Source organism: Schistocerca gregaria, chromosome 7 (assembly GCF_023897955.1).
Source record: "Schistocerca gregaria isolate iqSchGreg1 chromosome 7, iqSchGreg1.2, whole genome shotgun sequence".
NCBI classification, from domain to species: domain Eukaryota; kingdom Metazoa; phylum Arthropoda; class Insecta; order Orthoptera; family Acrididae; genus Schistocerca; species Schistocerca gregaria.
The window spans coordinates 186,808,486-186,836,394 of NC_064926.1; the positions used below are offsets into that span (position 1 = coordinate 186,808,486).

Consider the following 27,909-nt stretch of genomic DNA (forward strand, 5'->3'; position numbering starts at 1 on the left):
AGTGCATCGTCAGGTTTACACAAGTACACGTGTACAACAATTTTTAAGCATACAACATTCGTTTTGCAAACCATCAATAGAAAAATACCTGGTGATCAAAAAGTCAGTATACATTTGAATACTGAATAAATCACGGAATAATGTAGATAGAGAGGTACAAATTGACACACATACCTGGAATGACATGGGGTTTTATTCGAACCGAAAAAATACAATCGTTCAAAAAATGTCCGACAGATGGCGCTTCATCTGATCAGAATAGCAATAATTACCATAACAAAGTAAGACATAGCAAAAATGATATTCTTTACACGAAATGTTCAATATGTCCACCATCATTCCTCAACAATAGCTGTAGTCGAGGAATAATGTTGTGAACAGCACTGTAAAGCATGTCCGACGTTATGGTGAGGCATTGCCGTTGGACGTTCTGTTTCAGCATCCCTAGAGATGTCGGTCGATCACGATACACTTGCGACTTCAGGTAATCCCAAAGCCAATAATTGCAGGGACTGAGATCTGGGGACCTGGGAGGCCAAGCATGACGAAAGTGGCGGCAGAGCACACGATCATCACCAAACGACGCGCGCAAGAGATCTTCCACGCGTCTAGCAATGTGGGGTTGAGCGCCATCCTGCATAAACATCGTACGTTCCAGCAGGTGTTTATCAGCCAGGCTGGGGATGATGCGATTCTGTAACATATCGGCGTACCTCTCACTCGTCGCGGTAGCAGTTTTGCTGTCCAGCACCACATGTCGGACATTTTGTGAATTTTTTTTCCTAATAAAACCCCATGTCATTACAAGAATGTGTGTCAATTTTCACCTCTCTGTCTACATTATTCCGTGGTTTATTAAGTTTTCAAATTTATGCAGACTTTTTGATCACGCTGTACACACAGGGTGAGTCAGGAGCAAATGTACATGCTTTGAGACGCGATAGTATTAGTGATTCTGAACGAAAAACTTCATATGGGCATATGCCCTATTGCGAATGGTTTCCGAGATAGAACTCGTTTAATACCACTTTTGTACGTTTTTCTTTAATAACTCGAAAACCGCACACTCCAATGAAGACGCGTCTCCGTACACAATTAAACTAAATCAAATTTTCTACGAAAAAGGCCCTATTTATTATCAGTCCAGGACTAACAGCTGGAGCGGAGAGATCGTGGGAATACTGAAAACCTTACGCGACGCTCTTGTATTGTAGTTTAGGTATGTTTTGAGGCCAGTTTCAGGTAGTATCAAAATGTTTGTCTCAACTTCCTCTATATTACTGTCGTACGTTGTAAACGATGACAATGAGTAATACAGAAAGTAAATAGAAATGTACATTAAAAGTGTTCTATCTCGGAAGCTATTCGGAATAGGGCATATGTCACATCAAGTTTTATCTTCAGAATCTGTAATGCTCTCACCCGGCAAAACACTTACCATTCCTCCTGACTCACCCTATATTTTAACACAGTCGCCTCTAAGCGCTATGAAACACGCGCAGAAAGTCGCCGTGTGCTGGTAGTATCACTACGCGATTTCAATAATGCGTTGCTGTTACTGCACAGGTTGTTGAAGTACATATTCAGAAGAAAAATGGGAACTTAGAAAAATATCTGGTTCACTCAATGCGCCGAACACTCTGGTAAACATCCTATGATCAGGAATTCGAGGTGTTGGAAACGGTGTGTTCTTCGACAGCAACAGGAGCGTTACCGTGCCAGAAGCAGTATACGTAGACAATATCTACGTACTCTTTATTAACGTACATGTGTGACATCTTCGCCAACGCGTGCACAAATTCAGTTAACAGATAACTGCGTGTTCGATCGACTAGCTTAATGGCAGAAAGACATCCCTAAAAAAGAAGCTAATACCAACGTGGCAGGTGAGATTACAATTAAATGTCAAGAGATGTTGGCAGGGTAAGACGATTATTTAACTATATGAAATAAAATAAACTTCTGAACGGTTTTCTATAGGGCGTTCAAACTGCACGATTGGTCCGGGGGCATGATAGGAATTAGTATGCGGAGTATGGTTTGGTTTAGTATGATGACAACTTTCATTTGGACTGGCTCGTCACTAAGCAAAATTGGCGCATTTGTGGGACTGAGAATTCACGTTTCTACGCCATCGAAGGGTGACTTTGTGATGTTCAATGTCCAGTCACGGAATAATCGGTGCGACCGGTGACTACCGAACGATACGTAAAGGTTTTCGAAGATGATTTCATTACCATTAATTAGCCAAAGTGAGAGTGATGTGGTTCATGCAATAGAGAGCTCGACTCCATGGAAGCAGGAGAGTGTCCGATGTCCTGGAGGAGCGCACTGCGGACCGCATTCTAGCTCTGGGGTGTCTACAGACCATTCGAATGGGCCTCGATTGGCTGCCATATTCTCCGGATCTGAACACCTGCGGCTCATCCTTGTGGGCCTATATTAGAGACAAAATGTACAGCAATAACCCTAAATAAATTAATGAGCTTAAAACAGCCATTCGGGAGCTCACCGACAGCTTGGATGTACCGGTTCAAGAATATTTCGCTATTCGTCTGCGCCACATCGTCGCCAACGATGGCTGGCGTATCGAACATATCATAACGTAAATCCGAATATCTTTTGTTACGTTTACATGTTGAATAAAGTGTGTGCACGCCGTATTGTAAGTAATCCACATACTTCAATACGTATGCTGCACTAGCCCAAAAACAAACGTATATTAAATCCGTTCTTTCTCTGAAAATATTCGGAATAGGGGATACGTCCATATGAAGTTTTTTACTTCAAATAAGCGTTCCTTTCATATCTCTGAACACTGCCTATTCTCCATAACATTCACATCTTGCTCTTTTTATTGATAAATATGAAATCGTTGTTCCAAGTGCCCGCAGAAGAACCTATTAATATCTTCAAGTGATTAATGTGAAAGGATTATCTCCATGCAGAGTTGGTGATTTATAACTGAACTGTCCCCTTGTTAAAAACTGACTGAAACGGTTCACCAAGGCACTGTTGATCGAGATTGTCCCACTCCTCAACGGTGATTCGGCGTAGATTCCTCACAGTGGTTGGAGCGTCACGTCGTCCATAAACAGCTCTTCTCAATCTATCCCAGCCAAGTTCGATAGGCTTCATGTCTAGAGAACATGCTGGCCACTCTAGTCGAGCGATGTCATTATCCTCAGGGAAGTCATTCACAAGATGTGTACGATGGGGGCGCAAACTGTCGTCCATGAGACGAATGCCTCGCCAATATGCTGCCGATATGGTTGCTCTATCGGTCGGAGGATGGCATTCACAGGCGTTACAACGCCTTCCATGCCTAGCAGAGGCATACGTCGGCCCCACATAATGTCACCCCAAAACAGCAGGGAACCTCCATCCAGCTACACTCGCTGGGGGGCAGTGTGTCTAAAGCGTTCAGCCTGATCGGGTTGCCTCCAAACACGTATCCGACGATTGTCTGGTTGAAGGCATATGAGACACTCATAGGCTAAGAGAACGTGATGGCAATCCTGAGCGGTCCATTCGGCATGTTGTTCGGCCCATCTGTACCGCGCTGCATGGTGTCGTGGCTGCAAAGATGGACCTCACCATGGAGGTCGGGAGTGAAGTTGCGCATCATACAGACTATTGCGCACACTTTGTGTCGTAACACGACGTCCTGTGGCTGCACGAAAACCATTATTCGACATGGTGGTGTTGCAGTCAGGGTTCGTAAGATCCATAATTCATAGGTAGCGGTCATCCATAGCAGTAGTAGCCCATGGGAGGCCTGAGCGTACCAGTACTTCTGTATCTCCTCCATGTCCGAACAACATCTCTTTGGTCCACTCCCAAACGCCTGAACAATTCCCTTGTTGAGCGCCCTTCCTGACCCAAAGTAACAATGCGGACGCGATCGAACCGTGGTATTAACCGCCTAGGCTTGGTTGAACGAGCCGCGAACCTCCTACCTGGTGGAATGACTGGAGCTGATCGGCTGTCGGACCCCCTCCGTTTCAGAGGCGCTGCTCTTGCACTGTTGTTTACATCTTTGGGCGGGTTTAGTGACATCGCTGAACAATCAACGTGACGTGTCTGTGATACAATATCCACACTCAACGTCTATCTTCAGGAGTTCTGTGAACTGGGGTGATGCAAAACTTTTTTTGATGTGTGCATTACCTCAAGAAGAGATATGATCAATTACATCAAGGGATGTAGGCTTCTGCCATCAGTCGTCTGACTGCTTTAGTGGGGTCTTCCACAAATTCGATAACTGTATCACACTCTACATGTCAGTGCGGCATTTGCTCCCGGCATGCACAATTAGTTGTTGGATAATTTTCAATATCTCTCTTCCTCGGCGGGATTCGTCCTCTGCTGCTAGCTTAGGTACCAACGACTATATTTTTTCTAAAGCAGTAAATATAGGGTGACCCAAAATCCGGTACTTCAGGGAATAAATGCTTGAAGTAACATGGAGTTTTATTGAAACAAAAGAAACAAAAAAAGGTTCATATGTGGCCAACAGCTAGCTTCATGTGAGGCAAAAGCAATTATTTGCACAACAATTGATTTTTACCAAAGTCGATATTCATTATGACAGATCTTGAACACTTCGGCCGTCGTTAATCAGCAGTGCTTGTAGTTGAAGGACAGTGTTGTGAACAGAATTGTACAGCAAACCAGTAGGTGCGGTGAGAATCTGCCTTCGGATGTTGTCTCTTCTCATCCCTAGTGAGACCGGACGATCGCGGTAGACTTGTGATTTCAGATGACCGCACAACCATTAATAACACTAATTGAGATGTAGGAACCTCTGAGGCCAAGCGTGACGTTAGTGGCGGCTCAGTAAGCGATCCTCACCAAAATATGCGAGCAAGAGATCATTCACACGCGTAGCAATATAGGTGGACCACCATTCTGTATTAAAGCAATTGTTTATCAGCCAGGATAAGGATGATGTGGCCAACGGCCTTGCGAATGTGGTAATACTGGTTCCCATCAGGTCACGAAAGTTAATCGCTGTCTGACTTGGCTAGCACATGGAATGGTCACCTACCTGGTCTGTCGAGTGCTGTTGGCGAGCGGGGTGCACCCAGCACTTGTGAAGCCGACTGAGAAGCTGCTTGGTGAGAAGTAACGGCATCAATCACGAATACCGACAACGGGCGGAAGATCGGTGTGCTGACCACATGCCCCTCCATATCCGCTGACGCCTCAGAGATGATCATGACACGGCGGCCGAACGGTACCGTTGGCCCTTCAAGGCTTCTTCGGACGTCGTTTCGTATGTTTTTTATTTTTTAGGGATGATGTGTTTTTGTGACATATCGGCGTACCATGCATCTGTAATACCGACAGTCTGAAAAGCGAAACAATGCATTTCCTCGAAGTAAAAGGTTCCTATCACGACTGATGCGGTAAATTTATCACAATTGAGATGGTATTCCACAGCACACCGTGACTTTCTCGTCATGCAGTGGGGTTTCCGCGACAGTTCCAGGATTTTCGGTAGCTCATATTCTGCAGTTTCGGATGTTCGCAGATCATCTGAGTGTGACATGGATTTTGTTGAACCACAAGACGTTAGACTACCATATGTTATCTTAACCCTTATTTGTTGAAGTGCCCACACCGCAAATGACAGTCTATGATGATGCTGGATTCTGTACGGATAGCATTGGAGTGTACGCCTTAGTGCTATCCAGACAGTGTTGTTGTTGTGGTCTTCAGTCCTGAGACTGGTTTGATGCAGCTCTCCATGCTACTCTATCCTGTGCAAGCTTCTTCATCTCCCAGTAACTACTGCAACCTACATCCTTCTGAATCTGCTAAGTGTATTCATCTCTTGGTTTCCCTCTACGATTTTTACCCTCCACGCTGCCCCCCAATACTAAATTGATGACCCCTTGATGCCTCAGAACATGTCCTACCAACCGATCCCTTCTTCTAGTCAAATTGTGCCACAAACTCCTCTTCTCCCAAATCCTATTCAATACCTCCTCATTAGTTATGTGATCTACCCATCTAAACTTCAGCATTCTTATGTAGCACCACATTTCAAAAGCTTCTATTCTCTTCTTGTCCAAACTATTTATCGTCCATGTTTTACTTCGATACATGGCTACACTCCATACAAATACTTTCAGAAACGACTTCCTGACACTTAAGTCTATACTCGATGTTCACAAATTTCTCTTCTTCAGAAACGCTTTCCTTGCCATTGCCAGTCTACATTTTATATCCTCTCTACTTCGACCATCCCAGTTATTTTGCTCCCCGAATACCAAAACTCCTTTACTACTTCAAGTGTCTCATTTCCTAATCTAATTCCCTCAGCATCACCCGACTTATATCGACTACATTCCATTATCCTCGTTTTGATTTTGTTGATGTTCATCTTATACCCTCCTTTCAAGACACTGTTCATTCCGTTCAACTGCTCTTCCAAGTCCTTTGCTGTCTCTGACAGAATTACAATGTCATCGGCGAACCTCAATGTTTTTATTTCTTCTCCATGGACTTTAATACCTACTCCAAATTTTTCTTTTGTTTCCTTCACTGCTTGCTCAATATACAGATTGAATAACATCGGGGAGAGGCTACAACCGTGTCTAACTCCCTTCCCAACCAGTACTTCCCTTTCATGTCCCTCGACTCTTATAACTGCCATCTGGTTTCGTTACAAACTGTAAATAGCCTTTCGCTCCCTGTATTTTACCCCTGTCACCTTCAGAATTTGAAAGGAGTATTCCAGTCAACGTTGTCAAAAACTTTCTCTAAGTCTACAAATGCTAGAAAAGTGGGTTTGCGTTTCAGGAATCTAGCTTCTAAGATAAGTCGTAGGGTCAGTATTGCCTCACGTGTTCCAATATTTCTACGGAATCCAAACTGATCTTCCCCGAGGTCAGCTTCTACCAGATTTTCCATTCGTCTGTAAAGAATTCGCGTTAGTATTTTGCAGCCGTGACTTATTAAACAGATAGTTCGGTAATTTTCACATGTGTCTATATATATATATATATATATATATATATATATATATATATATATATATATATATATATATAAGAAATTATTCAGATAGTGAAGGGTAATGAAAATTTAATAGTCATGGGTGACTGGAATTCGGTAGTAGGAAAAGGGAGAGAAGGAAACGTAGTAGGTGAATACGGACTGGGACAAAGAAATGAAAGAGGAAGCCGCATGGTAGAATTTTGCACAGAGCACAACTTAATCATAACTAACACTTGGTTCAAGAATCATAAAACAAGCCTGGAGATATTGACAGGTTTCAGATAGATTATATAATGGTACGACAGAGATTTAGGAACGAGGACTTAAATTGTAAGACATTTCCAGGGGCAGATGTGGACTCTGACCACAATCTGTTGGTTATGACCTGTAGATTAAAACTGAAGAAACTGCAAAAAGGTGGGAATTTAAGGAGATGGGACCTGGATAAACTAAAAGAACCAGAGGTTGTACAGAGTTTCAAGGAGAGCATAAGGGAGCAATTGACAGGAATGGGGGAAAGAAATACAATAGAAGAAGAATGGGTAGCTTTGAGAGATGAAGTAGTGAAGGCAGCAGAGGATCAAGTAGGTAGTAGAAATCCTTGGGTAACAGAAGAAATATTGAATTTAATTGATGAAAGGAGAAAATATAAAAATGCAGTAAATGAATCAGGCAAAAAGGAATACAAACGTCTCAAAAATGAGATTGACAGGAAGTGCAAAATGTCTAAACAGGGATGGCTAGAGGACAAATGTAAGGATGTAGAGGCTTACCTCGCTAAGGGTAAGATAGATACTGCCTACAGGAAAATTAAGGAGACCTTTGGAGAAAAGAGGACCACTTATATGAATATTAAGAGCTCAGATGGAAACCCAGTTCTAAGCAAAGAAGGGAAAGCAGAAAGGTGGAAGGAGGATATAGAGGGTCTATACAAGGGCGAAGTACTTGAGGACAATATTATGGAAATGGAAGAGGATGTAGATGAAGATGAAATGGGGGATACGATATTGCGTGAAGAGTTTGACAGAGCAGTGAAAAACCTGACTCGAAACAAGGCTCCCGGAGTAGACAACATCCCATTGGAACTACTGACGGCCTAGGGAGAGCCAGTCCTGACAGAACTCTACCATCTGGTGAGCAAGATGTATGAGACAGGAGAAATACCCTCAGACTTCAAGAAGAATATAATAATTCCAATCCCAAAGAAAGCAGGTGCTGACAAATGTGAAAATTACCGGACTTTCACTTAAATAAGTCACAGCTGCAAAATACTAACGCGAATTCTTTATAGACCAATGAAAAAACTAGTAGAAGCCGACCTCGGGGGAAGATCAGTTAGGATTCCGTAGAAATGTTGGAACACGTGAGGCAATACTGACCCTATGACTTATCTTAGAAGACAGATTAAGGAAGGGCAAACCTACGTTTCTTGCATTTGTAGACTTAGAGAAAGCTTTTGACAATGTTGACTGGAATACTCTCTTTCAAATTCTGAAGGTGGCAGGGGTAAAATACAGGGAGCGAAAGGCTATTTACAATTTGTACAGAAACCAGATGGCAGTTATAAGAGTCGAGGGACATGAAAGGGAAGCAGTGGTTGGGAAGGGAGTGAGACAGGGCTGTAGTCTCTCCCCGATGTTATTCAGTCTGTATATTGAGCAAGCAGTGAAAGAAAAAAAAGAAAAAATCGGAGTAGGTATTGAAGTCCATGGAGAAGAAATAAAAATGTTGAGGTTCACCGATGACACTGTAATTCTGTCGGAGACAGAAAAGGACTTAGAAGAGCAGTTGAACGTAATGGATAGTGTCTTGAAAGGACGATATAAGATGATCATCAACAAAAGGAAACGAGGATAATGGAATGTAGTCGATATAAGTCGGGTGATGCTGAGGGAATTAGATTAGGAAGTGAGACACTTAAAGTAGTAAAGGAGTTTTGCTATTTCGGGAGCAAAATAACTGATGATGGTCGAAGTAGGGAGGATATAAAATGTAGACTGGCAACGGCAAGGAAAGCGTTTCTGAAGAAGAGAAATTTGTTAACATCGAGTATGGATTTGTCAGGAAGTCATTTCTGAAAGTATTTGTATGGAGTGTAGCCATGTATGGAAGTGAATCATGGACGATAAATAGTTGGGACAAGAAGAGAATACAAGCTTTTGAAATGTGATGCTACAGAAGAATGCTGAAGATTAGATGGGTAGATCACATAACTAATGAGGAAGTATTGAATCGGATTGGGGAGAAGAGAAGTTTGTGGCACAACGTGACCAGAAGAAGGGATCGGTTGGTAGGACATGTTCTGAGGCATCAAGGGATCACACATTGGAGGGCAGCGTGGAGGGTAAAAATCGTAGAGGGAGACCAAGAGATCATGACATCCAGTCTTATAAATTTACTCTCTCTGATCGACGCACGTCCAGATCATCCGCTCTCAAAACTCCGCCATCTCGCTCCCCACATCCACCACTGCTGGCGACCCGCCCCTTCAACTGCGCAACGGTACGCGCTTTTCACATTCAACTGCCCAACTCTACAATAGCGACTATTCCAATAATGCCAACCAGCCACAGACTTCACACAGCACAGAGAGTGATTTTCATACAGAGTGCTAGGTGACGTTACCAACATAAAAACGTAAACAGCCTATTGACAACTACATCCAGTTTTATACACGAGTCTTACGGCGTCCACAGTCATCTCATGGCATTTTTTGCACCCATTCTGATTTTAAAAAAGTCATTAAAGACACTTGTGTCCGACTGTAGATTATTTACTGGTTTTCCAGCTGGCTGTCGACGTAGCAAACCCTCTTTCCTTTATATTTTGGGTGTGGGAGCGGACAAGGGCGGAGTGAACTGCATTGCACCGACAGGAGGAGCACTGACTACTGTCTGTCGCAGGTGGAGACGTCGGCGTTCTCCGGCATGACGAACGTGGAGCGCCTGATCTTCCCGTCGGGCATCCGCAACGTGGAGGTGGACGCCTTCAACGGGCTGGACACGGTGGGCGTGATCAAGATGGCGTTCATGGACCTGAAGTCGCTGCGCGCGCACACGTTCCGCGGCCTGAGCCACGTGCACGTGCTGTCCATCCAGGAGAGCGACCTGGGCGTCATCCGCGCCGGCTGCCTGGAGGGCCTGACGCACGTGGGCACGCTCAACGTCGTCAACAACAAGATCGACGCCGTGCAGCAGCTCGCCATCCGGCCCGCCAACCGCATCCGCGCGCTCCGCTTCCTCGGCAACCACCTGCTCGAGACGCCACGGCCCGGCGCGCTCATCATCCAGGTGCGGCGCGGGCGACGGGCCTCAAGTGTCCACTGCCGTGTAGTTTTAGACGGCCTGCAGCCGAATTTGTAGTCTAAATTAAATGAAACTGTACTAAATGAATTTGCAAGTGCGAATTAAGTGTAGTCCAGGAGAGTTAAACCTAAAAATTAGATGAATCGGAAATAATTGCTACAAAATGTTTTATTGTTTTAAGGGGGTTGGACGTCAAACGGGACGACTTGGAGCAGGAGATACATTACAGGATATTTTAATTTGCAGTGTTTATACTTTTACAAATAAATTCATAAAACTTTGCCAGCATCACCAGGAAGGATTCAAGATTCACACTTACTGCAGTGGAAGTTCGAAAACATAACAAAATAATTTTTTTTTCGTATGAAATTTCATCATTTCTTCACTTACCAATGCCTGCATATGTTGCTATAGGTACACTTTCCTTCATAAGTTAGTGAGATTCTTCGATGAATTTTGCACAGCATACATACCATACTCACAGATGTATGAAACTCTAGAATTTATTTAATTTATGAAAAAACGATCTGTTGTATCTTAAAATTCATGTTTAGAAAAAACACAAATTTTGTAGTTAATTACCTCAATTTTTAACACAGTTCTTAATCGAATTGGAAAATTCTAGAATTTCATACATCTTCAAGTATGGTTTGTATGCTGTGCAAAATTCATCGTACCATCTCTCTTACTTATGAAGAAAAGTGTACCTATACAAAAAACTGATGAAATTTCACATGTAAAAAAAATTACTTCATTATGTTTTCGAACTTTCACTGCTATGACTGTGAATTCCGAATCCTTCCTGGTCATGCTGAATTTATTTGTAGAAGTATAGACAGTGGAAATTAAAATGTCCTGTGGTGCCTCTCCTCGGCCCTTTTGACATCCTAATCCCCTTAATGGCGTCATTTGTGGCCCAATATGACTATCCTAGGTTTTACCCCTCAGCCGACTTGTGGAAAAGTGGGGGGGGGGGGGGAATCTACCCGAAGAAAGGGGTATTTTTTCTGTTTTGTGATTATATCTCGTAAATGACTCACAGTATCGAAACCATAGTGCAGTTAAAAGTTGTAGGGCATGAACTTCTGCATTGAATGAGACCATCCGCATATTTTTTGGACCACCCGTTTCCACACTAGTCTTCTTCAAAGTTGGACCAATTTTACCAGGTGTACCGGTATGAAATGAGCGTTTTTTTTGTGAAAATGAAACACTAATTTTGACTTGAAAAGTAAAAACATTTTATTCAAAGTGCTGACCATTGCTTTCTATACCTTTTGACCACCTTTCTGGCAATTTGTGGAATCCACACCAATAGAAATCTTCGTCTTTTGCAGCAAACCACTCAGACACCCAATCTTCGACTTTTTCGCAGAAATCGAAGTGTTCCTCAGCCAGTGCGTGTCCCATTAATGAAAACTAATGGTAGTCGGAAGGGGTCAAGTCTGATGAATACGGAGGGTGGGGTAGCTTCCAGTCAAGTGTTTTGATTGTATCCTGACCAGTTTTGCTTTGTGTGCAGGTGCATTGACGTGTGAAAAAATTACTTTGTCATTTCTTCTGGCCCATTCTGGACTTTTTTCGATCAATACATAGGTCAAATTAATGATTTGTTGTCTGTAGCGATTAGTATTCACAGTTTCATCGGGTTTTAGAAGCTCATGATACACCACACCTTTCTGATCCCACCAAACACAGAGCATTGTCTTCTTGCCGAATCGATCTGGTCTTGCAATCAATGTTGATGGTTGTCCCGGATTAACCCATGATTTTTCCCGTTTAGGATTCTTAAAATAAATCAATGTCTTTGAAGCAAAATTTGACAAATGGTTTTTCGGTTTTCCATCTGTCTTTCATTCAGTTTATGTGGCACCCATTTTGCACACTTTTGGACCTTTCCCATAACTTTCAAACGGTCAGAAATTGTTTTTTGTACAACATTTAGCATTGCTGCCATTTGATTCTGACTGAAAGTATCATCTTCATCCAATATTGCTTGCAATTCGGCGTCTTAGAAACTTTTTTTGGTTGTCTTCCACATTCTTCATTTCTTACATCAAAATCATTAATTCTGAACAGCTGAAACCATCTTTTGCATGTTGCTTCTGATAGAGCATGATCACCATACGCCTCGACAAGCATTCGATGCGACTCTGCAGCACTTTTCTACATCTACATCTACATCTACATGATTACTCTGCAATTCACATTTAAGTGCTTGGCAGAGGGTTCATCGAACCACTGTCTCTCTACTATTCCACTCCTTAACAGCGCGCGGGAAAAGCGAACGCCTAAACCTTTCTGTTCGAGCTCTGATTTCTCTTATTTTATTTTGATGATCATTCCTAGCTATGTAGATTGGGCTCAACAAAATATTTTCGCATTCGGAAGAGAAAGTTGGTGACTGAAATTTCGTAAAAAGATCTCGCCGCGACGAAAAACGTCTTTGCTGTAATGACTTCCATCTCAATTCGCGTATCATACCTGCCACACTCACTCCCCTATTACGTAATAATACAAAACGAGCTGCCCTTTTTTGCACCCTTTCGATGTCCTCCGTCAATCCCACCTGGTAAGGATCCCACACCGCGCAGCAATATTCTAACAGAGGACGAACGAGTGTAGTGTAAGCTGTCTCTTTACTGGACTTGTTGCATCTTCTAAGTGTACTGCCGATGAAACGCAACCTTTGGCTCGCCTTCCCACAATATTATCTATGTGGTCTTTCCAACTGAAGTTGTTCGTAATTTTAACACCCAGATACTTAGTTGAATTGACAGCCTCAAGAATTGTACTATTCATCGAGTAATCGAATTCCAACGGATTTCTTTTGGAACTCATGTGGATAACCTCACACTTTTCGTTATTTAGCGTCAACTGCCACCTGCCACCATACAGCAATCTTTTCTAAATCGCTTTGCAACTGATACTGGTCTTCGTATGACCTTACTAGACGGTAAATTACAGCATCATCTGCGAACAACCTAAGAGAACTGCTCAGGTTGTCACCCAGGTCATTTATATAGATGAGGAACAGCAGAGGTCCCAGGACGCTTCCCTGGGGAACACCTGATATCACTTCAGTTTCACTCGATGATTTACCGTCTATTACTACGAACTGCTACCTTTCTGACAGGAAATCACGAATCCAGTCGCACAACTGAGACGATACCCCATAGGCCCGCAGCTTGATTAGAAGTCGCTTGTGAGGAACGGCGTCAAAAGCTTTCCGGAAATCTAGAAATACGGAATCAACTTGAGATCCCCTGTCAATAGCGGCCATTACTTCGTGCGAATAAAGAGCTAGCTGCGTTGCACAAGAGCGATGTTTTCTGAAGCCATGCTGATTACTTATCAATAGATCGTTCCCTTTGAGGTGATTCATAATGTTTGAATACAGTATATGCTCCGAAACCCTATTGCAAACCGACGTCAATGATATAGGTCTGTAGTTAGATGGAATACTCCTACTACCCTTCTTAAACACTGGTGCGACCTGCGAAATTTTCCAATCTGTAGGTACAGATCTATCGGTGAGCGAGCGGTTGTATATGAGTGCTAAGTAGGGAACTATTGTATCAGCGTAATCTGAAAGGAACCTAATCGGTATACAATCTGGACCTGAAGACGTGCCCGTATCAAGCGATTTGAGTTCCTTCGCAACCCCTAAGGTATATACTTCTAAGAAACTCATGCTAGCAGATGTTCGTGTTTCAAATTCTGGAATATTCCATTCGTCTTCCCTGGTGAAGGAATTTCGGAAAACTGCGTTCAATAGCTCCTCGTTAGCGGCACAATCGTCGGTAACAGTACCATCGGCACTGCGCAGCGAAGGTGTTGACTGCGTCCTGCAGTTTGTGTACTTTACATACGACAAGAATTTCTTCGGATTTTCTACCAAATTTCAAGACAATGTTTCGTTGTGGAACCTATTAAAGGCATCCTGCATCGAAGTCCGTGCCAAATTTCGCGCGTCTGTAAATTTTAGCCAATCTTCGGGATTTCGCGTTATTCTGACCTTCACATGATTTTTTCCGTTAACTCTGCAACAGCGTTCGGACCTGTTTTTGTGTACCACGGCTGATCCGTTCCATCTCTTACCAATTTATAAGGTATCAATCTCTCAATTGCTGTTGCTACTATATCTTTGAATTTGAGCCACATCTCGTCTACATTTTCATAGTCAGTTCGGAAGGAATGGAGATTGTCTTTTAGGAAGGCTTCTAGTGACAATTTATCCGCTTTTTTAAATAAAATTATTTTGCGTTTGTGTCTGATGGATTTGGAAGAAACGGTATTGAACCTATCTACAACGACCTTGTGATCACTAATCCCTGTATCAGTCATGATGCTCTCTATCAGCTCTGGATTGTTTGTGGCTAAGAGGTCAAGTGTGTTTTCGCAACCATTTACAATTCGCGTGGGTTCGTGGACTAACTGCTCGAAATAATTTTCGGAGAAAGCATTTAGGACAATCTAGGAAGATGTTTTCTGCCTACCACCGGTTTTGAACAAGTATTTTTGCCAACATATCGAGGGAAGGTTGAAGTCCCCACCAACTATAACCGTATGAGTGGGGTACTTATTTGCTACGAGACTCAAACTTTCTCTGAACTGTTCCGCAACTATATCATCGGAGTCTGGGGGTCGGTAGAAGGAGCCAATTATTAACTTAGTTCGGCTGTTAAGTATAACCTCCACCCATACAAATTCGCACGGAGTATCTACTTCGACTTCACCACAAGACAAACCACTACTGACAGACACAAACACTCCACCACCTATTCTGCCCAATCTATCTTTCCTGAACACCGTCTGAGACTTCGTATTAATTTCTGCAGAGCTTATTTCAGGCTTTAGCCAGCTTTCTGTACATATAACGATATCAGCTTCTGTACTTTCTATTAGCGCTTGAAGCTCAGGGACTTTTCCAGCACAACTACAACAATTTAGAACTGTAATTCCGATTATTCCTTGATCCAAGCACGTCCTGTATTTGCCATGCACCCTTTGACGTTGCAGCCCACCTCGTACTTTCCCGAGGCCTTCTAACCTAAAAAACCGTCCAGTCCACGCCACACAGCCTCGGCTACCTGCGTAGCCGCCAGCTGAGTGTAGTGAACTCCTGGCCTATTCAGCGGAACCCGAAACCCCACCACCATATGGCGCAAGTCAAGGAATCTGCAGCCAACACGGTCGCAAAACCGTCTGAGCCTCTGATTCAGACCCTCCACCCGGCTCTGCACCAAAGGTCCGCAGTCGGTTCTGTCGACGATGCTGCAGATGGTGAGCACTGCCTTCATCTCGTAAGCAAGACCGGCAGCCTTCACCACTTTTTTTTTTTTCAAATGAAAACATAAAATTAATGCTTTCCGCTAATCATCACTTTCTGGTACAAAATTCGACTTTGTTAACACAATGAAAACATATGATGTTGTTTGTTCCATGACTTGATGTATACTAAATATCATTGACAGATGTCATACCAACCAAACAAACAAAACTTAAGGCTCGTTGACAATAAATGTTCCCTATCGACTCATTTGTATCTTAACGCTCATTTCATACCGGTGCACCTGGTACATGTTCATGGAAAACTTTCCCTTCAACCTCTGTTTTTTGGTAATCTCGTTGAAACTAATCCATCTATCAATAAAGTGGTTCTTACAAACGATATAGAGGAATAAATTCTGCGTTCTATGAGACCAAAAGTGAAATGGACCACCCGTTTCTGTACAGCTAAGTTTGTACTTTCTTTGCAGTCCATCTAAGTTACTTCACATTTACAAATCTAGGTCTCTACATGAGTTTTATCCAGAGAGCTCAAAAATAGCATTATTATGAGTAAAGATTGAAAAAAAATTTGAAAGCTTTTCAAAATCTGGGGTAAATTCCGTGACAAGAAATTTAAGGTCAACTTCGACAATCCCTTATTAAACGGTAAAGCCTTTTTGCCCTTTGTTAATCTGCCTTTGTGTTTATGTTCTGCCTGGCAAGCCAGTGTAATAACGACAGAAGTGTATGTTTTGTAATTCCTAAGGTAATCGTCCGAAAGTTACCTTCAAAAAATCAGAACCCTACATTTGACCAAATTTGGAGGCTAATATGTTTATATAGCTTACCTCTGATTTTAATTTAAAATGCACCATTTGGAAGTGCAGCTTTTGCTTTACTAGAATATTGCGCGTAACGTGAGTGTGCAGTTACCAAGCGGCAGCATCCTGCGTCGGCCCTCTAGGCGACACAGTTTATTGCTCTCTAGTGGCGCCTGGCACCACCCGCGGACAAAAGAACAGGTGTGGCCCAGGTAAAAGCTTTTTCTGGCCGGGTCTCGCAAGTTACCACCTTTCTTCCGGGGTGGACGCACGCCAAACGACGCAGTTCTTAACCCATAGAGAACGACACGCCACGCGGCGATAAGTCCGGTGTTTCGCGCGACTGCAACGTGCGACATGCTGCGTGCCTCCGCGCCATTGGAATGATGACACTGAAAATTTGTGCCGGACCGGACTTCGGATTTACAACTTTATGTATGGGGTTGCCTTTAAACCGCTGTGGCTGGTGCACGACCCACGGTCAGATCCCAAGTTCCGCATGTCGTCTTTCATGCTTCATAGTCAGTACTCGTACACACATTATGAAATTCCCGTACGTGGGAAGACATTTTAATTAATATTCGCTTCCTAGTATTGGCGGATGGATACGAAATAGTAGTGCCTGTGTTATTAGGAAAGGCAATGCAATGTTCATTCGGACAGGCTCTGCAAGCCACCAAGCAATACAGGAAATGTATTCACAATTGTGAGTGTGAACCACCATCTGCTGTATGTTGGAACGGCGACAGTGAAAATTTGCGTGTCCTAAGGAACAGTGCGTCGTACTACTTAGTAACACAGGCACTATTATTTCGTATTCATTCGTCAATATCAGGCCCTCGACCTTCAATAAATACACTCCTGGAAATGGAAAAAAGAACACATGGACACCGGTGTGTCAGACCCACCATACTTGCTCCGGACACTGCGAGAGGGCTGTACAAGCAATGATCACACGCACGGCACAGCGGACACACCAGGAACCGCGGTGTTGGCCTTCGAATGGCGCTAGCTGCGCAGCATTTGTGCACCGCCGCCGTCAGTGTCAGCCAGTTTGCCGCGGCATACGGAGCTCCACCGCAGTCTTTAACACTGGTAGCATGCCGTGACAGCGTGGACGTGAACCGTATGTGCAGTTGACGGACCTTGAGCTAGGGCGTATAGTGCGCATGCGGGAGGCTGGGTGGACGTACCGCCGAATTGCTCAACACGTGGGGCGTGAGGTCTCCACAGTACATCGATGTTGTCGCCAGTGGCCGGCGGAAGGTGCACGCTCCCGTCGACCTGGGACCGGACCGCAGCGACGCACGGATGTACGCCAACACCGTAGGATCCTACCCACTGCCGTAGGGGACCGCACCGCCACTTCCCAGCAAATTAGGCTCACTGTTGCTCCTGGGGTATGGGCGAGGACCATTCGCAACCGTCTCCATGAAGCTGGGCTACGGTCCCGCACACCGTTAGGCCGTCTTCCGCTTACGCCCCAACATCGTGCAGCCCGCCTCCAGTGGTGTCGCGACAGGCGTGAATGGAGGGACGAATGGAGACGTGTCGTCTTCAGCGATGAGAGTCGCTTCTGCCTTGGTGCCAATGATGGTCGTATGCGTGTTTGGCGCCGTGCATGTGAGCGCCACAATCAGGAGTGCATACGACCGAGGCACACAGGGCCAACACCCGGCATCATGGTGTGGGGAGCGATCTCCTACACTGGCCGTACACCTCTGGTGATCGTCGAGGGGACACTGAATAGTGCATGGTACATCCAAACCGTCATCGAACCCATCGTTCTACCATTCCTAGACCGTTAATGGAACTTACTGTTACAACAGGACAATGCACGTCCGCATGTATCCCGTGCCACCCAACGTGCTCTAGAAGGTGTAAGTCAACTACCCTGGCCAGCAAGATCTCTGGATCTGTCCCCCATTGAGCATGTTTGGGACTGGATGAAGCGTCGTCTCACGCGGTCTGCACGTCCAGCACGAACGCTGGTCCAACTGAGGCGCCAGGTGGAAATGGCATGGCAAGCCGTTCCACAGGACTACATCCAGAATCTCTACGATCGTCTCCATGGGAGAATAGCAGCCTGCATTGCTGCGAAAGGTGGATATACACTGTACTAGTGCCGACATTGTGCATGCTCTGTTGCCTGTGTCTATGTGCCTGTGGTTCTGTCAGTGTGATCATGTGATGTATCTGACCCCAGGAATGTGTCAATAAAGTTTCCCCTTCCTGGGACAATGAATTCACGGTGTTCTTATTTCAATTTCCAGGATTGTATGTCCTTCCTGGATGGGAATATACGAAACAAACGAGTGCAGTTTGTTACAGATGGACGACGACATAGGAAATTTTGTGTCTGGACGTGATTCGAGCACGGATAGCCGAAGAGGTTGAGGCAAACGCTTGCTTAAAGCGGGCAATCCGGGTTCAAGTCCAGGTCCGGCACAATTTTTCACTGTTATCATTCCATTATACAGCCGAGGTGGTTCATATTCGCAATTAGCAATGCATTTCATACATTTCTTTATGCCTGTTGTCCCTGCAGTGCATGCATATCCGAAGGAATATTGAATCGTACTCCTTAATACCACAGGTACTGCTATTTCGTAAAGTAAACTTATTTTAATGTGTTCATTGACACCATGGATGATAATAAGTGGCAACTGTTTATTCACAATGTTGACTGGAATACTGTTCCCAAAATTCTCAAGCTAGCAGGAGAAAACTACTGGTTGCGAAAATTTGTCTAGAACTTGTACAGGTCAAAGAGTCATGACGGGAAAGCAGTAGCTGAGAACGGATGAAGCAGGAGTGTATCCTCTCGCTAAAGTTATTCAGTCTGTACACTGGACAAGCGATGCAGGAAACCAACAAGTAGTTTTGAAAGGGAATAGAAGTTCAGGTAAAATATGAAATTTTTGTGGATTTCCAGTGAGACTATAATTCTGTCAAAGTTGTTTAGTACTTGGAAGAGCAGTTTGAATGAAGTGTTTACTGTTTTCAGAAGAGATGAACAGCAACAACAATAGAAGAAGGGTAACGGAATGTAGTCAAATAAGGTAGCACTAGTAGAATTTTACTAGCATATGAGAAACTAAAAGCATACATTATATGTCCGAAAGGATAGATACCGCTTTGACCCTGCAGCCACTATATATCAACAAGCAAAAGAGTTACAGAAGACATAAGCTGCCAGTGGGCATTCATTTATATTTGTGGGCCCTTCGGTGAAGAGGCACACCAAGCTCGAACTTTTACGAAGTCGGCGACACGCCGCGAGTACCAAGGCTAATGAGTGGGGGGCGCTACATCAGTAATGTGTGGTATAAGTTAAGGAAATTGGGTCTGACAGGGGGCGTGCAGGCGTAGTCCGTGAGGTTGTGGTGACCCGGATGACGTAGTGGTCAACTCAAATGGCTAGTAAGCAGAAGACATGAGTTCGGTTGCAGTCTGGCACAAATTATGAGGCTGCTGTCCCACTGCTTAGCTGAGTGGCAACGTGCTTGCCTATCATTCTGCTGGTCCGGGTTCGATCCCTGGCTGGTTTTCACCCCCCCCCCCCCCCCCGTGGATTGGGTGTTGAGTTCTTATCTTATCATCTTACTATCATGCGCAAGTCGCCCAATGTGGCTTCACCTGAAATAAGACTTGCATTGCACTCGGCAGCCGAACTTACCCGGATGGAGCCTCCTCAACAACAATGCCACACGCTCATTTAATTTTTTTTGCCCTGTTTTTTTGGTTGGCCTGTTAATATAAACCAGTACCCACTGGCAGCTGATGTCTTTAATTCCTTTGTCTTTTGACACTAAAAGTAGTCCATGAGTTTTTTGTGTCTGTGCAACAAAATAGCGAACTACTGCCTAAGTAGTGATATACACTGGCACTGGTAAGAAAAGTGTTCCTAAGCGAATTTTATTAGCAGAAGATGTAAATTTAACGTTATGGAAGTCTTTTATGAAGGTATTTATATAGAATGTAGCCTTGGACGAACTTAGAGTATGTAGGATAAGCTGTTCAGGCAAGAGGAAAAAGAAGTGCTCTCAATCACTGAACGCTGCGTACTTAAAGACGACTCCGTATCCAGAGGCGAAATCCAATGCCGTATAAGTTCGCAACACTACAATGCCTAACCGTTCACTAACTATAAAATCTCCTGAGATTGCAGAAGAGGAATCATATTCTCAAAACCACGGAATATTCTCCCTCTCTAAGGATTCGTCCGAACGCCGAACAACCTCGCCACAAGACCGGCGAGCCACCGCTCTATTGTGCTTTAGCACTCAGGTGGCCGGACCGTCCGTCGTGGGCTACTTCCTGTGTTAAGCAGCCAGGATCTCAAACTCGTCATTTCCAGTCACTCAACCTGTGTTAAGGTGGACCAACCCACCTGTGCGGGATTTTCCTTCCATGGCCTGACTTACGCCTGCTGTTTCGTTTCCATTGGCGTTCCAACCTCTACTAGCACCAACAATCATTCATTACACCATTTTGATAATAAAGACAATCCATCACATTTCATGCAATAAACGTTAACAACTATTTACAAAGTGTACGTTACAATGTCAGTCTTCCTTAAACATTCTTATATACTATGTAAAACCTATCAAATGGTACCTAATTCCGATTGTAAATCACGGCAAAGTATGTAGACGAGTCATTATAAGGTGCGAAATTATAGCCACCTTACAAATTTATATCCTTGTACCTAGAATTTTAATTCACTCTTTAACCTTGATTTTATTTCCGTCAATGCTTCTTACATGTATATATTGAACTGTAGGGCCGAAAAAGTTTATCCCTGTCTTACACACATTTTAATCCGAGTTCTTCGTTCTAGATCTTCGACCCTTAGTATTCCTTCTTGGTCCTTGTAAATATTGAATGTTACCCGTCTTTCCCTATAGCTTACCCCAATTTTTCTCAGGATTTCGAACATTTCCTAGCATTTGACACTGCCAAGCGAATTTTCCAGTTCGACAAATCTATGACCGTATCTTGATTTTTCTTTAGTCTTGTTTCCATTACCAGCCGCAACGTCAGAATTGCCTCTCTCGTGCCTTTACCTTTCCTAAAGCCAAACTGATCGTTGACTAACACTTCCTCAATTTTCTTTTCTCTTATTCTGTATATTATTCTTGTCAACCACTTGGATGAATGAGCAGTTATGGTGATTGTGTGATAAATCTCACACTTGTCGGCCGTTGCAATCGGAATGTTGTTTCTTCGAAAATCAGGTGGTATATCGCCAGACTCATACATTCTACACACCACCGTGAATAATTGTTTTTGTGCCAATTCCTTCTTCGTTATTCGACCTTACGTCTTTCAAAGCTCTTCCAAATTTGGATTCTAAATCTGGATCCCCTATCTCTTCTACATCGAGTCCTGATTCTTTTTCCGTCACGTTATCAAACAAGTCTTCCCACTCATAGATGCCTTCAATGCACTCTCTCCTCCTATCCTCTCTCTCTTCTGCATTTAACAGTGGAATTCCCATTGCACTGAAAATGTTACCACCCTTGCTTTTAATTTCACCGATAATTGTTTGGCGTTTCTATATTCTCAGTACTTCCGACTATCATTTCTTTTTCGATTTCTCCACGTTTTTCCGCAGCCACTTCGCCACAACTTCTCTGCACTTCCCATTTATTTCACTACGAAGTGACTTGTATTTCTGTGTTTCTGATTCTTCCTGAACATCTTTGTACTTCCTTCTTTCATCGATCAATTGTAACATTCCTTCTGTTACCCATGGTTTCTTGACAGTTATCTTCTGTGCAACTATAACTTTCTCTCCAACTTCTGTGACTGTCCTTTCTGAGATGTCCATTCCTCTTCAGCTGAAGTGTCTACTGACCTATTCATTATCGCATTGTCTATAGCTTTAGAGTACTTCAAGCGTACTATTGCTTACTGCCTTCGTATCAGATATCTTTGCTCATTTTTCCTCCTGACTAATCCATTAAACTTCAGCCAACTCTTCACCAATAGTACATTGTGATTTGAGTCCATATCTGCTCCTGGGTACGCCTTACAATCCGATATCTGATTTCGGAATCTCTGCAAACCACAATGTAATCTAACTGAAATCTTTCCGTATCTCCCGGCCTTTTCGTGGGTACCACCTCCTCTTGTAGTTCTTGAAGTCACGCCATTACTGGATGAAATTTATTGCAGAACTGAATTATGCTTCCTACTCTCACGTTACTAGTAGAAAGCCCATGTTCTCTGATAACCGTTTCTTCTGCTCCTTCCCCTGCAACCAAATTCCAGTTCAGCATGACTACTATATTTTCATCTTCTTTTACATACTGAATTACCCCTTAAGTACCCGCATATACCTTCCCTATCTCTTCAGCTTCGATTTGCAACGTCGGCCTGTATACATGAACTGTTGCTGTCGGTGTTGCTAGCTGTCGAATCTGGCAAGAACAATGCTATCATTGAACACCTCACAGCTTCTCACTATCTGTCCTACCTTCCTGTTTATAACGAGTCCTACTCCTGTAATAGCATTCTCTTCTTCCCTTAATATTGCTTTATAATCATTTGACCAGAAATCCTTGTCTTCTTTCCATTTTACTTCTCTGCCCCCCACTAAATCTAGACTGAGCTTTTGCATTGCTCTTTTCAAACTCTGGCAGCAGTAAAGGCCTGATAACGAAGGAGCATGCTGTGAGTGATGTCGTCAGTCTCATGTTGAGGCAATAACGCCCACTCTACCTGCAGAGCTACCCACAAGACTTGGAGAGTGGTTGGTGGATGCTGACGTGACGCAACCTGTCTCCCTAGCACATCCCAGACATTCTCAATGGGATTCAAATCGGGAGAGCGAGCAGACCAAGTCATGCATGCAGTGTCTTCCATTTCCAAGAAAACGTCTACCACCCGTGCTCTATGTGGCCGAACTTTGTCGTCCATAAATACGAAGTCTAGACCGACAGAACTCGCAACAATCACACGTAAGATCACGTCGCGATACATGAAAGCAGTTAAATCTTGCCGTTTCATCCGTACAATTTCATGAAGAGGTGACCGAGTGGCCAATATAATCCCTGCACACACTATTAAGGATTCCCCTCGATATCGGCATCTTTTCACGTTCCCTCCATATGCGAATGCGTCGAGACTCACTCTCCAGACCAAAAAGAACGTTGGATCACTGTTCGACCGTCCAGGTGGCATGTTGACAACTCTACTCTAGTCGTTGCCTTCCGTGAAACAGTACACATATAGAAGGTGACCGACAATAAAGACTACTCTGCCGAAGCGTTCTTTACACCGTTTGTCTCAATACAACATGTCCAGTAAATGCTGCGAGCTCAGATTTTTTTTTTTTTTTTTCACTTGCCACCCTGATTTTACGACCCACTACTTAATTGCTTAAGGTGGGTCTTTATTAACCACTTAGCCGCTGCGATCGGTATATGGGCGCTGATATGGCTGAACCTCCACACCAGTTCCCGCATTCGATCGCACCGTTGTCCGTGTCCCGTCACATGTGGGCGGGTCATGATTGATCATATTTTCTTTTTGTCTCTTTCATTTTGTTTTCTTTTTCTTGGTTATCTTTGTTTGCTATTTATCTTTCTTTTATTTTCTTTACTGCAGCTTTCCCAAACAGTTTAACAAAAATTTACATGAAGTTTAAATTTTGAAAAAGAAGTACAAAAAATATGATTTAGAATGAAGAACAGGGAAGAAGATATGAAGGGAAGAAGTTTATAGTCCCTCCACCCTGGGGACCTGAGAATGAAATCCTTGGAATTATTCGTCAAGGCATTGATCCTCAGTCTCCAATCCTTTGCTTGGTTTAACTAAGAAGATCTGTGCTAATCTAATTTCTATGCTAATTACTAAAGCTGTTACTAAGATAATTACGCTATTAACATGTTTAAATTGCCGTGTTTGCCTGTGGCAATTGCGACGGTGGACCGACACTGTTTACATCTATTCATGTTGAGCTGCTGGCCGCGGTGGCCGAGCGATTGTAGACGCTACAGCCTGGAACCGCGCGACTGCTACGGTCGCAGGTTCGAATCCTGCCTCGGGCATGGATGTGTGTGATGTCCTTAGGTTAGTTAGGTTTAAGTAGTTCTAAGTTCTGGGGTACTGATGACCTCAGAAGTTAAGTCCCATAGTGCTCAGAGCCATTTGACCGATGTTGAGCTTTAGTTACGTGTAATCTATTGTGATATCTGTACATTATGTTTAGACTAATGGATTTCTGTTGGTCTTCTTACTGTCTCGGTTTTCATCCTCCACACTGTGGCGTTTATGTAGGTGCTGCATCTAGGTTTGTCGTCTGTACGGTCTCTCGCGCCTATACTCTTTATGGCATTCATCTGAGATTTTTTCTGTCAGTATGTTTAGTTCATCCCATAACTCTGGTGTTCTGATTGGATCGTATATGTGTTGTTCAGTTTGTAAGTGTTGTATTCCTGGTGTGTTCCTGTGTTGTCTGTATTTCCCGCACACTTGGATTGTGTGTTCGGGGGCTCCCATACCTCCGCATGTACATGTAAATGTGTCTCTTAGACTCACGCGGTTCAAGTGCGTGGGATGAGGTCCGTGACAAGTCAATAAATGCACCATACCGCGGCTAGGATCGGCATGTTTCATTCTTAACCTTTCCGTGATATACGGAAAAAATGTATGTGCTCTCCATCCCTTTTCACTTGTGCCCCATTCTTCTTGCCATGTATCGATTTTACATTCTTTGAGGTCCCGAGGTCAGATTACAGTTGAAGTGCAATACCAACGCGGAATCGTCGTGCTTAACGGCCATATAATGGTTATCTAATTTTGATAACACACGTGGGCGGCCCTGTCCCGGTCTTCGGGATACTACACAACTGGCCATCAAAATTGCTACACCACGAAGATGACGTGCTACAGACGCGAAATTTAACCGACTGAAGGAGATGCTGTGATATGCAAATGAACAGCTTTTCAGAGCATTCACACAACACTGGAACCGGTGGCGACACGTACAACGTGCTGAAATGAAGAAAGTTTCCAAACGATTTCTCATACACAAAGAGCAGTTGACCGGCGTTGCCATGCGAAACGTTGTTGTGATGCCTCGTGTGCGGAGCGGAAATGCGTACCACCACGTTTCCGACTTTGATAAAGGTAGAATTGTAGCCTATCGCGATTGCGGGTTATCGTATCGCGACATTGCTGCTCGCTTTGGTCAAGATCCAATGACTGTTAGCAGAACATGGAATCGGTGGGTTCAGGAGGGTAATACGGGACGCCGGGCTGGATCCCAACGGCCGCGTATGACGAGCAGTCGAGATGACAGGCATCTTATTCGCATGGCTGTAACGGATCGTACAGCCACGTCTCGATCCTTGAGGACGTTTGCAAGACAACAACGGCGTTTGCAGCAGCATGGACTATCAGCTCGGAGACCATGGCTGTGGTTACCGTTGACGCTGAATCACAGACAGGAGCGCCTGTCATGGTGTCCTCAACGACGAACCTGGGTGCACGAATGGCAAAACGTCATTTTTTCGGGTGAATCCAGGTTATGTTTACAGCATCATGGTGGTCGCATCCGTGTTTGGAGAGATCTCGGTGAACGCACATTGGAAGCGTGTATTCGTCATCGCCATTCTGGCGTATCACCCGGCGTGGTGTGCCATTGGTTAGACGTCTCGGTCACTTCTTCTTCGCATTGACGGCATTTTGAACAGGGGACGTTTCATTTCAGATGTGTTACGACCCGTGGGTCTACCCTTCATTCGATCCCTGCGAAACCCTACATTACAGCAGGATAATGCACGACCGCATGTTGCAGGTCCTGTACGGGCCTTTCTGGATACAGAAAATGTTCGACTGCTGCCCTGGCCAGCACATTCTCCAGATCTGTCCCCAATTGAAAACGTCTGGTCAATGGTGGCCGAGGAACTGGCACGTCACAATACGCCAGTCACTACTCTTGCTGAACTGTGGTATCGTGTTGAAGCTGCGTGGGCAGCTGTACCTGTACACGCCATCTGAGCTCTGTCTGACTCAATGCCCAGGCGTATCAAGGGCGTTATCTTGGCCAGAGGTGGTTCTTCTGGGTACTGATTTCTCAGGATCTACGCACCCAAACTGCCTGAAAATGTAACCACATGTCAGTTCTAGTATAATATATTTGTCCAATGAATGCCTGTCTGTCATGTGCATTTCTTCTTAGTGTAGTAATTGTAATGGCCAGTAGTGTATTTCGGTCACAATAAATTGTTGCCACAGAAGCAACAGAACGTTTCACATTAAACCTTCGGGCCAAATCAGTTTGCAAATGGTTCAAATGGCTCTGAGCACTATGAGACTGAACATCTGAGGTCATCAGTCCCCTAAACTTACAGCTACTTAAACCTAACTAACCTAAGGACATCACACACATCGATGCCCGATGCAGGATTCGAACCTGCGACCTTAGTGGTCGCACGGTTCCAGACTGAAGCGGCTATAACCGCTGGGCTACTCCGGCCGACGATCAGTTTTCAATCGCCCGCTTCCATTCTTCTTATCGCCCGGCATAGCTGGCGTGATTGTTCACTAATCGAAATGCCATCTCCCGTACAGAAGACGCCTCTACGGACATCTGTTGACAATTTGTTTGATTTTATCGTGAATTAGACACAAGACGGTGAAATAGCGGTATGTTGCTTTAATTCTGGAAACCAGTGTATGTTCCTCAGTTCAAATATTTCCTGCACCGACTTGTTCCGTGTGTTCTGGCAGGGCGTGGACACGATGGCTGTGCACGGCAACCACTTCCCGTGCGACTGCCACGTCCACACGCTGCTGGAGAGCGCGCTGGCCAACGGCAGCGCCGAGTTCCGCGCGCGCAACTTCTGCATCTCGCCGCTCGAGATGAACGGCAAGCCCATCGCCGAGCTGGACCTGGAGGCTATCGGTCGCTGCCAGGAGCAGGTGACGCGCGGCAACCTGGAGGCGCCGCTGGGAGCCGGCGTCGCGACGCCATCCAGCCGGCTCACGCTGCTGATCGCGGCCGCCGCCGCCGCCGCCGCCGCCGCCTCTCGCTTCGGCAGCTGAAGGCCCCGACTCACATCTCGTGCGGCGATCACCCCTCCGCCACACTGCCACCAGCTGTATACTACATCCCAAACCTACCAACACAGCTATACACCGTGGAAAACATCACTTGTTCTTTACCGTTATCTTCCAAATCCTTTCATTGCCAATATTTCATAGACCTTCACGTCAACTATAGAACATCTAAACGCTATTAAATTGTTACGTCCCCTTGGAACATTCAACGGACGTTTTTTCCGAGAGCTAAAGACCTGATGTTACGATCAAGTAAACTCTAGTAAGCTTCGTTGTCATCAATTCTGACGCGACAGAATCGAGATAATCTTTTTCGAATGAGGTACAGTGAGACTTTAGTACCGCGAAAACAAAGCCATTGAGAATTAGTATCCATGGTTGCGTTTGGTGAAGCTACGTTACTATAAACGGTTAAGGTCTAGCAG

General features: G+C 44.4%; 1 protein-coding gene across 1 annotated transcript in view; it reads left to right on the forward strand.

Moving 5' to 3' along the window:
- Positions 1-27,469, forward strand: part of LOC126282345 (insulin-like growth factor-binding protein complex acid labile subunit) — a 403,838-nt gene extending 376,369 nt beyond the window's left edge. Inside the window, exons 5-6 of the mRNA XM_049982002.1 lie at positions 9,912-10,298; positions 27,155-27,469. Of these exons, the coding sequence (XP_049837959.1) occupies positions 9,912-10,298; positions 27,155-27,469 (702 nt within the window). The remainder of the gene's footprint in view (positions 1-9,911; positions 10,299-27,154) is intronic.
- Positions 27,470-27,909: the final 440 nt, after the last annotated feature.